The 12,296-nt window shown below is 51.8% G+C and overlaps 2 protein-coding genes and 1 long non-coding RNA gene across 19 annotated transcripts in view; 2 read left to right on the forward strand and 1 right to left on the reverse strand.

The window, feature by feature from the left end:
* RHPN1 (rhophilin Rho GTPase binding protein 1) overlaps positions 1-12,296 on the reverse strand; it is a 100,236-nt gene that overhangs the window by 73,545 nt on the left and 14,395 nt on the right. The window lies entirely within an intron of this gene.
* The window catches only part of TOP1MT (DNA topoisomerase I mitochondrial), a 60,163-nt gene that overhangs the window by 41,077 nt on the left and 6,790 nt on the right, over positions 1-12,296 (forward strand). For 9 of the 13 annotated variants that reach the window (XM_050801017.1, XM_050801016.1, XM_050801021.1 and 6 more), the window contains 4 exons: positions 439-566; positions 745-839; positions 6,192-6,357; positions 6,892-7,086. In XM_050801017.1, the coding sequence (XP_050656974.1) occupies positions 439-566; positions 745-839; positions 6,192-6,357; positions 6,892-6,987 (485 nt within the window). In that variant the 3' untranslated portion in view covers positions 6,988-7,086. Of the gene's footprint in view, positions 1-438; positions 567-744; positions 840-6,191; positions 6,358-6,891; positions 7,087-7,220; positions 7,504-12,296 lie in introns of those variants that run through there. The other 4 variants (XM_050801012.1, XM_050801013.1, XM_050801014.1 and 1 more) reach the window with 4 other exon arrangements.
* LOC126961048 (uncharacterized) lies at positions 7,590-9,837 on the forward strand. 5 transcript variants are annotated; one of them, XR_007728171.1, is made up of 3 exons: positions 7,590-7,663; positions 7,744-8,071; positions 8,396-9,837. It is a non-coding gene; the product is annotated as an uncharacterized LOC126961048 (long non-coding RNA). The 5 variants fall into 5 exon arrangements; XR_007728172.1 differs by lacking the exons at positions 7,590-7,663; positions 7,744-8,071 and adding an exon at positions 8,078-8,314 and having other exon boundaries at positions 8,396-9,633; positions 9,687-9,837; XR_007728173.1 differs by lacking the exons at positions 7,590-7,663; positions 7,744-8,071 and adding an exon at positions 8,078-8,314 and having other exon boundaries at positions 8,396-9,580; positions 9,687-9,837.

The following is a 12,296-nucleotide window of genomic DNA, read 5'->3' on the forward strand; positions in this document are numbered from 1 at the left end:
CGCTCCAGCAGGTGTCTGGGGCCAGTGCTTACGTTCTCTGAGTCTCGTTCCTGACTGGAAAATGGAGACAACATGGTACCTTGAGGGGATGCTGCCAGGGAAACCAGGTGCTGGGGACTTGTGACAGGCAGGGCCCCGCAGACTCACCTGTCCAGGTGGCTGGGCCTCCTTCTTGCTACAGGGCTTTGGAAGGCCTGGGTGGTGCTACCTGTGCTGTGGCCACACCTGAGGCCTTGCTGTGGTTAAAGACGCTGGGCCCTGCTCTCGGGGCCACCTCGGAGGGTCACTGACCCTCGGCCCTCGCTCTCCCCATCCCAGCGGGTGCCTGTGTGAGCGGAAGGGGCTGTGCTGTGTGGCACGTTGAGTAAGTCTGAGTCAGGGCAGACAGGGAGGGCGGCTGCCCCATGGGTGCTGCTTCTGACAGCCCGTGCCTCTCAGCCGAGGACAGCATAGCAGCCAAGATCTTATCCTACAACCGAGCCAACCGAGCCGTGGCCATTCTCTGCAACCATCAGCGAGCGACCTCCAGCACGTTTGAGAAGTCGATGCAGAATCTCCAGACCAAGGTAGCAGCTCCCAGGAGAGCCCCCAGCCCAGCCCTCAAGGGACCCCTCCCCGCTTCCCGGAGCCTCGGCACAGGCCGGGGAGCCAGCCGCGGTGGGCATGGAGGGTGTGGGAGGGTGTGGGCGCAGCGGCTGGTGTGGGACAGGGAGGGGCAGCCTTGTCTGGACCCTTTCCCTGCAGATCCAGGTGAAGAAGGAGCAGGTGGCTGAGGCCAGGGCAGAGCTGAGGAAGGCCAGGGCCGAGCACAAAGCCCAAGGGGATGGCAAGTCCAGGAGGTGAGTACCCGTGACCTCAGACGCCGTCTCCCGGGGCCCTGTCCCAACCCAGATGTGGCAGCTTTGGACCCGCCTTCCCAAGGCCAGTTTTGTTTTCCTCTTCAATTGTTATTTTGTGATTTTTTTATTTTTATAAAAACCTCCCAGGTTCAAGTGATTCCTACCTCACCCTCCCAAGTAGCTGGGATTACAGGCGTGCACCACCATGCCCGGTTAATTCATTTATTTAGTAGAAACGGGTTTTCTCCATGTTGGCCAGGCTGGTCAAACTCCTGGCCTCAAGTGATCCTCCTGACTCGGCATCTCAAATGCTGGGATTACAGGCCTGAGCCACCGCGCCTGGCCAACTTTGTGATTTTTCAAAATACAAACTCTATGCCTTGTGGACAAGAGTGGGACATACGGAGCCACGGGAGGAGGAGACCCTGGCCGCTGAGGTTTGTGATTGTCTTTGTGGGGTCAGGAAATGAGAAGAAGGTGCCAGACTCTTCTCCAGGGCGGCGGCACCATCCCCTCCTCACCAGCAGCACGTGAGGGCCCCGACTCCTCTGTCCCGGCGCCACTGTAGGGTCAGTTTTCCGTGTGTCGATCAGAGCCCAGTGGGTGTGAAGTGGGTCAGATCGCGGGTGCTCTTGGCAGGTGCTTGTTGCCCATTTCTGTATCGTCTCTGGAGAATGACTGCTCAGATCCTCTGTCCATGTTTTGGTCGGGTGGTCACTTTATTACTGACCTGGCAGAGCTCGTCCATGTTTCTCCCACTCTTGGGTTGTCTTTGTTCTTTCTTTTTTTTCTTTTCCTTTGGAGAGACAGTGTTGCTCTGTCGCCCAGGCTGGAGTGCAATGGTGTGATCTCGGCTCGCTGCAATCTCTGCCTCCCGGGTTGAAGCAATTCTCCTGCCTCAGGCTCCTGAGTAGCTGGGATTGTAGGCGCCACTACCATGCCCAGCTAATTATTTGTATTTTAGTAGAGACGGGCTTTCACCGTGTTGCCCAGGCTGGTCTTGAACTCCTGAGCTCAGGCAGTCTGCCCGCCTCAGCCTCCCAAAGTGCTGGGATTACAGGTGTGAGTCACCATGCCCAGCACCCCCCCCCCATTTTTTTTTTGAGATGGAGTCTTGCTCTGTCGCCGAGGCTAGAGTGCAGTGGCGCGATCTTGCCTCACTGCAACCTCTGCCTCCTGGGTTCAAGCAATTCTCCTGCCTCAGCCTCCCGAGTAGCTGGGACTACAGACACACACCACTACACCTGGCTAATGTTTGTAATTCAATAGAGATGGGGTTTCACCATATCGGTCAGGCTGGTCTTGAACTCCTGACCTCAGGTGATCCACCCACCTCGGCCTCCCAAAGTGCTGGGATTACAGGCATGAGCCACCATGCCCGGCAATGTCTTTGTTCTTTCTTGTTGGTGTCCTGTGACACATTTTAAGATTTGAATGAGTCCAGTTTATCTGTTTTTTTTTTTTTTTTCTTTTGTAGCTTATTTTTGTGTCATGTCTGAGAAGGCTTTACCTAACCCAAGGCCATGAAGATAGATTTCTCTGTTTTCTCCTAAGAGGTTTATAGGTTTACTCTTACATTTGGGTCATTGGTTCTGAGTTAATTTTTGTGTGTGATCTGAGGGAAAGGCCCAGGGTCATCCTCTTGTATGTGGACAGCCAGATGTCTCAGCCTCCTGAATAGCTGGGACCACAGGTGTGAACCGCCACACCTGGCTAACTTTTACACTAAGAAAATTTTTGTATGTTGCTCAAGCTACTCTTGAACTCCTGGCTTTAAGCAATCCCGCCTTGGCCTCCCAGAGCTCTGAGATTACAAGTATGAGCCGGCCGGGCGCGGTGGCTCAAGCCTGTAATCCCAGCACTTTGGGAGGCCGAGACGGGCGGATCAGAGGTCAGGAGTTCGAGACCATCCTGGCTAACACGGTGAAACCCCGTCTCTACTAAAAAATACAAAAAACTAGCCGGGCGAGGTGGCGGGCGCCTGTAGTCCCAGCTACTCGGGAGGCTGAGGCAGGAGGATGGCGTAAAAACCCGGGAGGCAGAGCTTGCAGTGAGCTGAGATCCGGCCACTGCACTCCAGCCGGGGCGACACAGCGAGACTCCGTCTCAAAAAAAAAAAAAAAAAAAACAAGTATGAGCCACCGTGCCTGGCCCTTAGGACTGTATCTATAAAGGCCATATTGTATGCAAACAGAGATAGTTTTACTTCTTTTCCAATCATACGCCTTTTATTTCATATTTTTGCATTATGGACCTAGCAGGAATCTCCAGTACACTGGACATGAGTGGGACATCCTTGCCTTGTTCCTGATACTGGGGGCAAAATTCTCATGCTTTTATCACTGAATATCATGTTAACTGTAGGTTTTTCACAGAAGCTGTTTGTCAAGTTAACAAAATTTACTTCTATTCCTAGTTTGTTGAGGTCTTTTTTAATCATGAAGAGCATTGGATTTTGTCAAATGGTTTTTCTGCACCTGTTGAGATCTTGTTTTTGTCCCTTCCTTATATTGATAGGATGTATTATACTAATTGATGATCAGATGTGAAACCATCCTTGCATTCCTGGGATAAATCCTACTTGATCCTATTGTGTAATCATTTTTGTCCATTGCTGGATTCAGTTTGCTGATATTTTGTTGAGGTTTTTGCTTCTGTATTCATGAGCATGTTAGTCTATAGTTTTCTTATGATGTCATTGATTTTGGTATCAGGTAATGCTGGTAATGAGTTGAATTAATATTTAATATAATATCTAATATTTCATGAAAGTTTATGAAAAATTGGTGCCTTTTTAAAGAGAGAGAGTCTTGCTGTGTTGCTCAGGCTTGTCTTGAACTCCTGGGCTCAAGCAATCCTTCCACCTCAGCTTCCCAAATGGCTGAGACTATAGGCTTGCACTGCTGTGTGTGGCTAGGGTCAGTTTTTTTTTTTTTTTTTTTTTTTTTTTTTGAGACGGAGTCTTGCTCTGTCGCCCAAGCTGGAGTGCAGTGGTGCGATCCTGGCTCACTGCAAGCTCCGCCTCCTGGGTTCATGCCATTCTCCTGCCCCAGCCTCCCGAGTAGCTGGGACTACAGGCGCCCGCCACTGCGCCCGGCTCATTTTTTGTATTTTTAGTAGAGACGGGGTTTCCCTGTGGTCTCGATCTCCTGACCTTGTGATCCGCCCGCCTCGGCCTCCCAAAGTGCTGGGATTACAGGCGTGAGCCATCGCGCCCAGCCAGGGTCAGTTTGTTAAATGAATTCACTGGTGAAACCATCTAGGCCTGGGCTTTTCTTTGAGAGAAGTTTAAAGTTACTGATACAATCACTTGTTCTAGTTCTACTCATATTTTCTATACTTCGTGAGTCAGTTCTGGTAGTTTGTATCTTTCTGGGAATTTGTTTAGTCTAGGGTGTCTAACTGGCCGGTGCCCAGTTATTCACAGTATTCTCATATTATCTTTTTTCTTTCTTTGTGATGTTCCCTCTTTCATTCATTCCTCATTATTGTGGCTGTGGTTCTTTTTTTTGAGATGGAGTCTCGCTCTGTTACCCAGGCTGGAGTGCAATGGTGCCATCTCGGCTCACCACAACCTCCGCCTCCTGGGTTCAAGCAATTCTTCTGCCTCAGCCTCCTGAGTAGCTGGGATTATAGGTGCACGCCACCATGCCTGGCTAATTTTTGTATTTTTAGTAGGGACAGAGTTTCACCATGTTAGCCAGGATGGTCTCAATCTCCTGACCTCGTGATCCGCCCGCCTTGACCTCCCAAAGTGCTGGGATTACAGGTGTGAGCCACTGCTCCTGGCATGGCTGTGGTTCTTAAAGGGTAAAACTTTTCAGGACGAGCATCGTGAGATGCAGGGGTCTGTTTTTAATAGTGGCATGTGTGAAGGAAATGTCCATTGGACTAAAGGGTATTCAGTGAAAAATAAGGCTGTGACCCACCCCTGACCTGTCCCCAGAGGCAGCTGCTGTGAAATTTCTTTTTTTTTTTTTTTGAGACGGAGTCTCACTCTGTCGCCCAGGCTGGAGTGCAGTGGCCGGATCTCAGCTCACTGCAAGCTCCGCCTTCCAGGTTTACGACATTCTCCTGCCTCAGCCTCCCGAGTAGCTGGGACTACAGGCGCCCGCCACCTCGCCCGGCTAGTTTTTTGTATTTTTTTTAGTAGAGAGGGGGTTTCACCGTGTTAGCCAGGATGGTCTCGATCTCCTGACCTCGTGATCCGCCCATCTGGGCCTCCCAAAGTGCTGAGATTACAGGCTTGAGCCACCGCGCCCGGCTGTGAAATTTCTTTAGCATTTCCTGGCCAGGCACGGTGGCTCACGCCTGTAATCCCAACACTCTGGGAGGCCGAGGCAGGCAGATCACTTGAGGTTGGGAGTTTGAGACCATCATGGCCAACATGGTGAAACCCAATCTCTACTAAAAATACAAAAACAAAACAAAACAAAACAAAAACTTAGCCGGGCGTGGTGGCACGTGCCTGTAGTCCCAGCTACTCAGGAGGCAGGAGAATCACTTGAACCTGGGAGACAGAGGTTCCAGTGAGCCGAGATTGTGCCACTGCACTCCCGCCTGGGTGACAAAGTGAGACTCTGTCTCAAGAAAAAAAAAAAAAGACAAACGAAATTTCTTAAGCATTTCCAGAAGGACTGTGTGTGCATGCTGGCTCTCCCTCTGTTTTCCCTCCTTTTTTTCACATAAACAGCAGCCCCTCATGTGCCCCTCTGCCCTTGGGGATGTGGCTCATGCTGGGAAGGCACTTCCCAGGGCCTGTGCTTCCGGTTCGGCGGGCTGCCCCCTTCTCGGCCGTATTTCTGCAGGTGCAAGTGTCTTTCCACGCATGTTTGAGTGTGTTTGTGGCCAAAATTCCTAGAAGAGTTGGGGTCAAAGGTTGCGTGCATGGGTGATGTTGTGGCATTGGAGGGTACGAGTGATGTGGAAGGGGCGTCTCTGTTGAAATGTGCTTTCCCTAAGGGGTTGGGAAGGAGGGCTGAGCGGCTTCCCGGAAGTGAAAGGGCATTTGTGTTTGCTTTCTCGGGCCTAGTCCCGCTGCCCTCGTCCTGTTTGGGCTGGCCTCGGTCTGTTGTGTCGAGCATCTCACCCTCCTTTGAGTCAGGTGCTGACGGGCTGCTCACCCTCCTGTGAGTCAGGTCCTGATGAGCTGCTCACTCTGCCCAGGGTGCTCCTCCGTATCTGACTTGGCAGCTGGGGTGGGGCTGGGCTTCAGCCTTTGATCCTGGCTGGTCTTTTGCTGTGATGACTGACGACAGTGCTAAGGACGGGGCTGCACCGGGAGGGAAGGCGGCAGGGCTGGAGAAGTGCAGGTCTCCTCACGTGGCACTAGTCCAGCGCGGGGCCTCGCAGCCTCTTCTCTTGCCAGTGTCCTGGAGAAGAAGAGGCGGCTCCTGGAGAAGCTGCAGGAGCAGCTGGCGTGGCTGAGTGTGCAGGCCACGGACAAGGAGGAGAACAAGCAGGTGGCTCTCAGCACGTCCAAGCTCAACTACCTGGACCCCAGGATCAGCATTGCCTGGTACGTGTGCCTGGGGTCTCAGTTCCCACCTGTGGCCTCCGGGGGGCCTGGGTTTTCCAGAGGCCTCTGTTCAGTCCCAGCATTGCTCCTGACCCCTGTGTCCCCTGTGTCCCCTGGGGTCAGCGCAGGCCCTCCCTGTGACAGGGACCCCTGATGCCGCGTCCTGTGTCATCAGTTCTCCCTGTCCTGAACGTTGGGATGGACAGGGTGAGGTGGGGGTGCTGACAGTGGCCTGGGACTCGGCGTCATCAGCAGGGCCTGTGGAGCTCAGCCTGCCCACTGGGAGTGGAAGGTGGCTGGGCGCCTTGTTCAGTGGACACCTGGGCCACAGCAGGTTGTTTCTGACACCTCACTGATGCTCCAGGGTGGCGGCATGCGTGGGGTGGGGCAGGCCTAGAGGAGCAGGCCCCAGCTACCCCAGCCGGCTCTGGTGTCCCTGCCGCACGGAGGACGCTCGCCCTTCCCCAGTGCCCTGACCTGGCCTTCAAGGTGGGTGAATTGCCCGCTTGCCCGGGCTGACACTGCCTCCCACAGGTGCAGGCGATTCAGGGTGCCAGTGGAGAAGATCTACAGCAAAACACAGCGGGAGAGGTTCGCCTGGGCTCTCGCCATGGCAGGAGAAGACTTTGAATTCTAATGACGAGCTGTGTCTGTGTTGAAACTTCTTTTGTGGTTTTTTTTTTTTTTTTTTCACTATTAAAGCAGTATTGGGGAATTTTGTACAATAAAGTGTTGTGTGAAGTGTTTGTGTGTCACTACAGAAAAAGTCCCCAGGCCATGTTGTGTGAAGTGTTTGTGTGTCACTACAGAAAAAGTCCCCAGGCCAGGCACAGTGGCTCACACCTGGGATCTTGGTATTTTAGAGGCCTGAGGCCGAAGGATCACTTGAGTGGAGGCTGAGGCTGCAGTGAGCTGTGATTGTGCCCCTGCACTCCAGCCTGGGCAACAGAGCAAGACCCCATCTCAAAGAGAAAGAAAAGTCCCTGATGCCTGCCCTGTCCTTTGAAGCACTGCCTCCACCCCCAAGCACGGAGTCCGCTGGGCTGTCACATCCAATCAGCGTCCGAGCCTGGACCCCGGGCTCCTGCTCGACGGGGGAGGAGACCGAGCACGGAGTCCGCTGGGCTGTCACATCCAATCAGCATCCGAGCCTGGACCCTGGGCTCCTGCTCGACGGGGGAGGAGACCGAGCACGGAGTCTGCTGGGCTGTCACATCCAATCAGCGTCCAGGCCTGGACCCCGGGCTCCTGCTCGACGGGGGAGGAGACCGAGCACGGAGTCCGCTGGGCTGTCACATCCAATCAGGTCCGAGCCTGGACCCCGGGCTCCTGCTCGACGGGGAGGAGACCGAGCACAGAGTCCGCTGGGCTGTCACATCCAATCAGCGTCCGAGCCTGGACCCCGGGCTCCTGCTCGACGGGGGAGGAGACCGAGCACGGAGTCCGCTGGGCTGTCACATCCAATCAGCGTCCGAGCCTGGACCCCGGGCTCCTGCTCGACGGGGGAGGAGACCGAGCACGGAGTCCGCTGGGCTGTCACATCCAATCAGCGTCCGAGCCTGGACCCCGGGCTCCTGCTCGACGGGGGAGGAGACCGAGCACGGAGTCCGCTGGGCTGTCACATCCAATCAGCGTCCGAGCCTGGACCCCGGGCTCCTGCTCGACGGGGGAGGAGACCGAGCACGGAGTCCGCTGGGCTGTCACATCCAATCAGGTCCGAGCCTGGACCCCGGGCTCCTGCTCGACGGGGGAGGAGACCGAGCACGGAGTCCGCTGGGCTGTCACATCCAATCAGCGTCCGAGCCTGGACCCCGGGCTCCTGCTCGACGGGGAGGAGACCGAGCACGGAGTCCGCTGGGCTGTCACATCCAATCAGCGTCCGAGCCTGGACCCCGGGCTCCTGCTCGACGGGGAGGAGACCGAGCACGGAGTCCGCTGGGCTGTCACATCCAATCAGGTCCGAGCCTGGACCCCGGGCTCCTGCTCGACGGGGGAGGAGACCGAGCACAGAGTCCGCTGGGCTGTCACATCCAATCAGCGTCCGAGCCTGGACCCCGGGCTCCTGCTCGACGGGGAGGAGAGACACCTTTGTGTGCTCTGAGGCTGAGCACCTTCGGCAAGGATCCCACATTTGCACACGCGCCACCCTCTCAGCAGGGGCCTGGACTCTTCACCAAGTTCTTCGGTGCCTGGAACTCAGGAAGGGCACAGTTACTGCCTGGTCACTAAGCCCAATGGCCCCTGTTTAGTTTTCATCACATCCACACTCTCTGTACGTAGCTCTTATGATGGCCTCCTGCCTCAGTTTCCTAACCCTGTATCCTCCCAGAGCTGCCTGTCGGCTGCCCTCTCCTCTGCCACGCAGGACCCTCTGTGGCCCCCTCCTCTGCCACGTGGGACCTTTTGTGGCCCCCTCCTCTGCCACGCAGCACCCTCTGCCACCCTCTCCTCTGCCACGCGGGAGCCTCTGCCGCCTCTCCTCTGCCACGCGGGACCCTCTACCGCTCTCTCCTCTGCCAGGCGGTGTAGGGACCAGCCCTACAAGGTCTGTATGTTTTTCTCCCTGTGTGCAGAGACGAGAGATCATAGAAATAAATACACAAGACAAAGAGATACAAGACAGCTGGGCCCGGGGGACCACTCCCACCAAGACGCGGAGACCGGTAGTGGCCCCGAATGCCTGGCTGCGCTGTGATTTATTGGATACAAGGCAAAAGGGCAGGAGTGTGAGTCGTCTCCAGTGATAGGTAAGGTCATGCAAGTCACGTGTCCACCAGACAGGGGGCCCTTCCCTACCTGGCAGCTGAGGCAGAGAGAGGACAGCTTATGCCATTATTTCTTCTATGCGTTTCAAAGATTTTTAGTACGTTCACTAATTCTGCTATGGCTATCTAGAAGGCAGACCAGGTGTACAGGGCGGAACATGAAAGCGAAACAGGAGCGTGACCGCTGAAGCACAGCATCACAGGGAGACAGTTAGGCCTCCGGAGGCTGCGGCTTCCACAAGAGGTGGAGGAGTAGAGTCTTCTCTAACTCCCCCGGGAAAGGGAGACTCCCTTTCTCGGTCTGCTAAGTAACGGGCGCCTTCCCAGGCACTGGCGCTGCCGCTAGACCACGGTCTGCTAAGTAACGGGCGCCTTCCCAGGCACTGGCGCTGCCGCTAGACCATGGTCTGCTAAGTAACGGGCGCCTTCCCAGGCACTGGCGCTGCCGCTAGACCATGGTCTGCTAAGTAACGGGCGCCTTCCCAGGCACTGGCGCTGCCGCTAGACCATGGTCTGCTAAGTAACGGGCGCCTTCCCAGGCACTGGTGCTGCCGCTAGACCAAGGAGCCCTCTAGTGGCCATGTCCGGGCATGACAGAGGCTCACACTTCTGGTCACTGCTCACGGTGCCCCTTCAGCTCCTATCTCTGTATGGCCTGGTTTTTCCTAGGTTATGATTGTAGAGCAAGGATTATTATTATATTGGAATAAAGAGTAATGCTACAAATTGATGATTAATAATACTCATATATCTATATTTCTAGCATAACTTCTTATTTTTTAATTTTTTAAAATTATACTTTAAGTTCTAGGGTACATGTGCACAACGTGCAGGTTTGTTACATATGTATACATGTGCCATGTTGGTGTGCTGCACCCATTAACTCGTCATTTACATTAGGTATATCTTCTAATGCTATCCCTCCCCTCCCCCCTTCCCACAATAGGCCCCGGTGATGTTCCCCTTCCTGTGTCCAAGTGATCTCATTGTTACCACCCATGAGTGAGAACATGTGGTGTTTGGTTTTTTGTCCTTGCCATAGTTTGCTGAGAATGATGGTTTCCAGCTTCATCCATGTCCCTACAAAGGACATGAACTCATCCTTTTTTATGGCTGCATAGTATTCCATGGTGTATATGTGCCACATTTTCTTAATCCAGTCTATCACTGATGGACATTTGGGTTGGTTCCAAGTCTTTGCTATCGTGAAGAGTGCCACAATAAACATACATGTGCATGTGTCTTTATAGCAGCATGATTTATAATACTTTGGGTATATACCCAGTAATGGGATGGCTGGGTCAAATGGTATTTCTAGTTCTAGATCCTTGAGGAATCGCCACACTGTCTTCCACAATGGTTGAACTAGTTTACAGTCCCACCAACAATGTAAAGTGTTCCTGTTTCTCCACATCATCTCCAGCACCTGTTGTTTCCTGACTTTTTAATGATCGCCATTCTAACTGGTGTGAGACGGTATCTCATTGTGGTTTCGATTTGCATTTCTCTGATGACCAGTGATGATGAGCATGTTTTCATGTGTCTGTTGGCTGCATAAATGTCTTCTTTTGAGAAGTGTCTGTTCATATTCTTTGCCCACTTTTTGATAGGGTTGTTTTTTTCTTGTAAATTTGTTTGAGTTCTTTGTAGATTCTGGATATTAGCCCTTTGTCAGATGAATAGATTGCAAAAATTTTCTCCCATTCTGTAGGTTGCCTGTTCACTCTGATGGTAGTTTCTTTTGCTGTGCAGAAGCTCGTTAGTTTAATTAGATCCCATTTGTCAATTTTGGCTTTTGTTGCCTTTGCTTTTGGTGTTTTAGACATGAGGTCCTTGCCCATGCCTATGTCCTGAATGGTATTGCCTAGGTTTTCTTCTAGGGTTTTCACGGTTTTAGGTCTAACATTTAAGTCTTTAATCCATCTTGAATTAATTTTTGTATAAGGTGTATGGAAGGGATCCAGTTTCAATTTTCTACATATGGCTAGCCAGTTTTCCCAGCATCATTTATTACATAGAGAATCCTTTCCCCATTTCTTGTTTTTGTCAGGTTTGTCAAAGATCAGATGGTTGTAGATGTGTGGTATTATTTCTGAGGGCTCTGTTCTGTTCCATTGGTCTATATCTCTGTTTTGGTACCAGTATCATGTTGTTTTGGTTACTGTAGCCTTGTAGTATAGTTTGAAGTCAGGTAGCGTGATGCCTCCAGCTTTGTTCTTTTGGCTTATGATTGACTTGGCAATGCGGGCTCTTTTTTGGTTCCATATAAACTTTAGTTTTTTTCCAATTCTGTGGAGAAAGTCATTGGTAGCCTGATGGGGATGGCACTGAATCTATAAATTACCTTGGGCAGTATGGCCATTTTCACAATATTGATTCTTCCTATCTGTGAGCATGGAATGTGTTTCCATTTGTTTGTGCCCTCTTTTATTTCATTGAGCAGTGGTTTGTAGTTCTCCTTGAAGAGATCCTTCACATCCCTTGTAAGTTGGATTCCTAGGTATTTTATTCTCTTTTGTGAATGGGAGTTCACTCATGATTTGGCTGTTTGTCTGTTATTGGTGTATAAGAATGCTTGTGATTTTTGCGCATTGATTTTTGTATCCTGAGACTTTGCTGAAGTTGTTTATCAGCTTAAGGAGATTTTGGGCTGAGACGATGTAGATATACACGATTGTATATCTAGAAAGATATACAATCATGTCATCTGTAAACAGGGACAATTTGACTTCCTCTTTTCCAAATTGAATACCCTTTATTTCTTTCTCCTGCCTGATTGCCCTGGCCAGAACTTCTAATACTATGTTGAATAGGAGTGGTGAGAGAGGGCATCCCTGTCTTGTGCCAGTTTTCAAAGGGAATGCTTCCAGTTTTTGTCCATTCAGTATGATATTGCCTGTGGGTTTGTCATAAATAGCTCTTATTATTTTGAGATACGTCACATCAATACCTAACATATTGAGAGTTTTTAGCATGAAGGGCTGTTGAATTTTGTCAAAGGCCTTGTCTGCATCTATTGAGATAATCATGTGGTTTTTGTCTTTGATTCTGTTTATACGATGGATTATGTTTATTGATGTGTGTATGTTGAACCAGCCTTGTATCCCAGGGATGAATCCCACTTGATCATGGTGGATAACCTTTTTGATGTACTGCTGGATTTGGTTTGCCAGT

The sequence above is a fragment of the Macaca thibetana genome, chromosome 8, assembly GCF_024542745.1.
Source record: "Macaca thibetana thibetana isolate TM-01 chromosome 8, ASM2454274v1, whole genome shotgun sequence".
NCBI lineage: Eukaryota > Metazoa > Chordata > Mammalia > Primates > Cercopithecidae > Macaca > Macaca thibetana.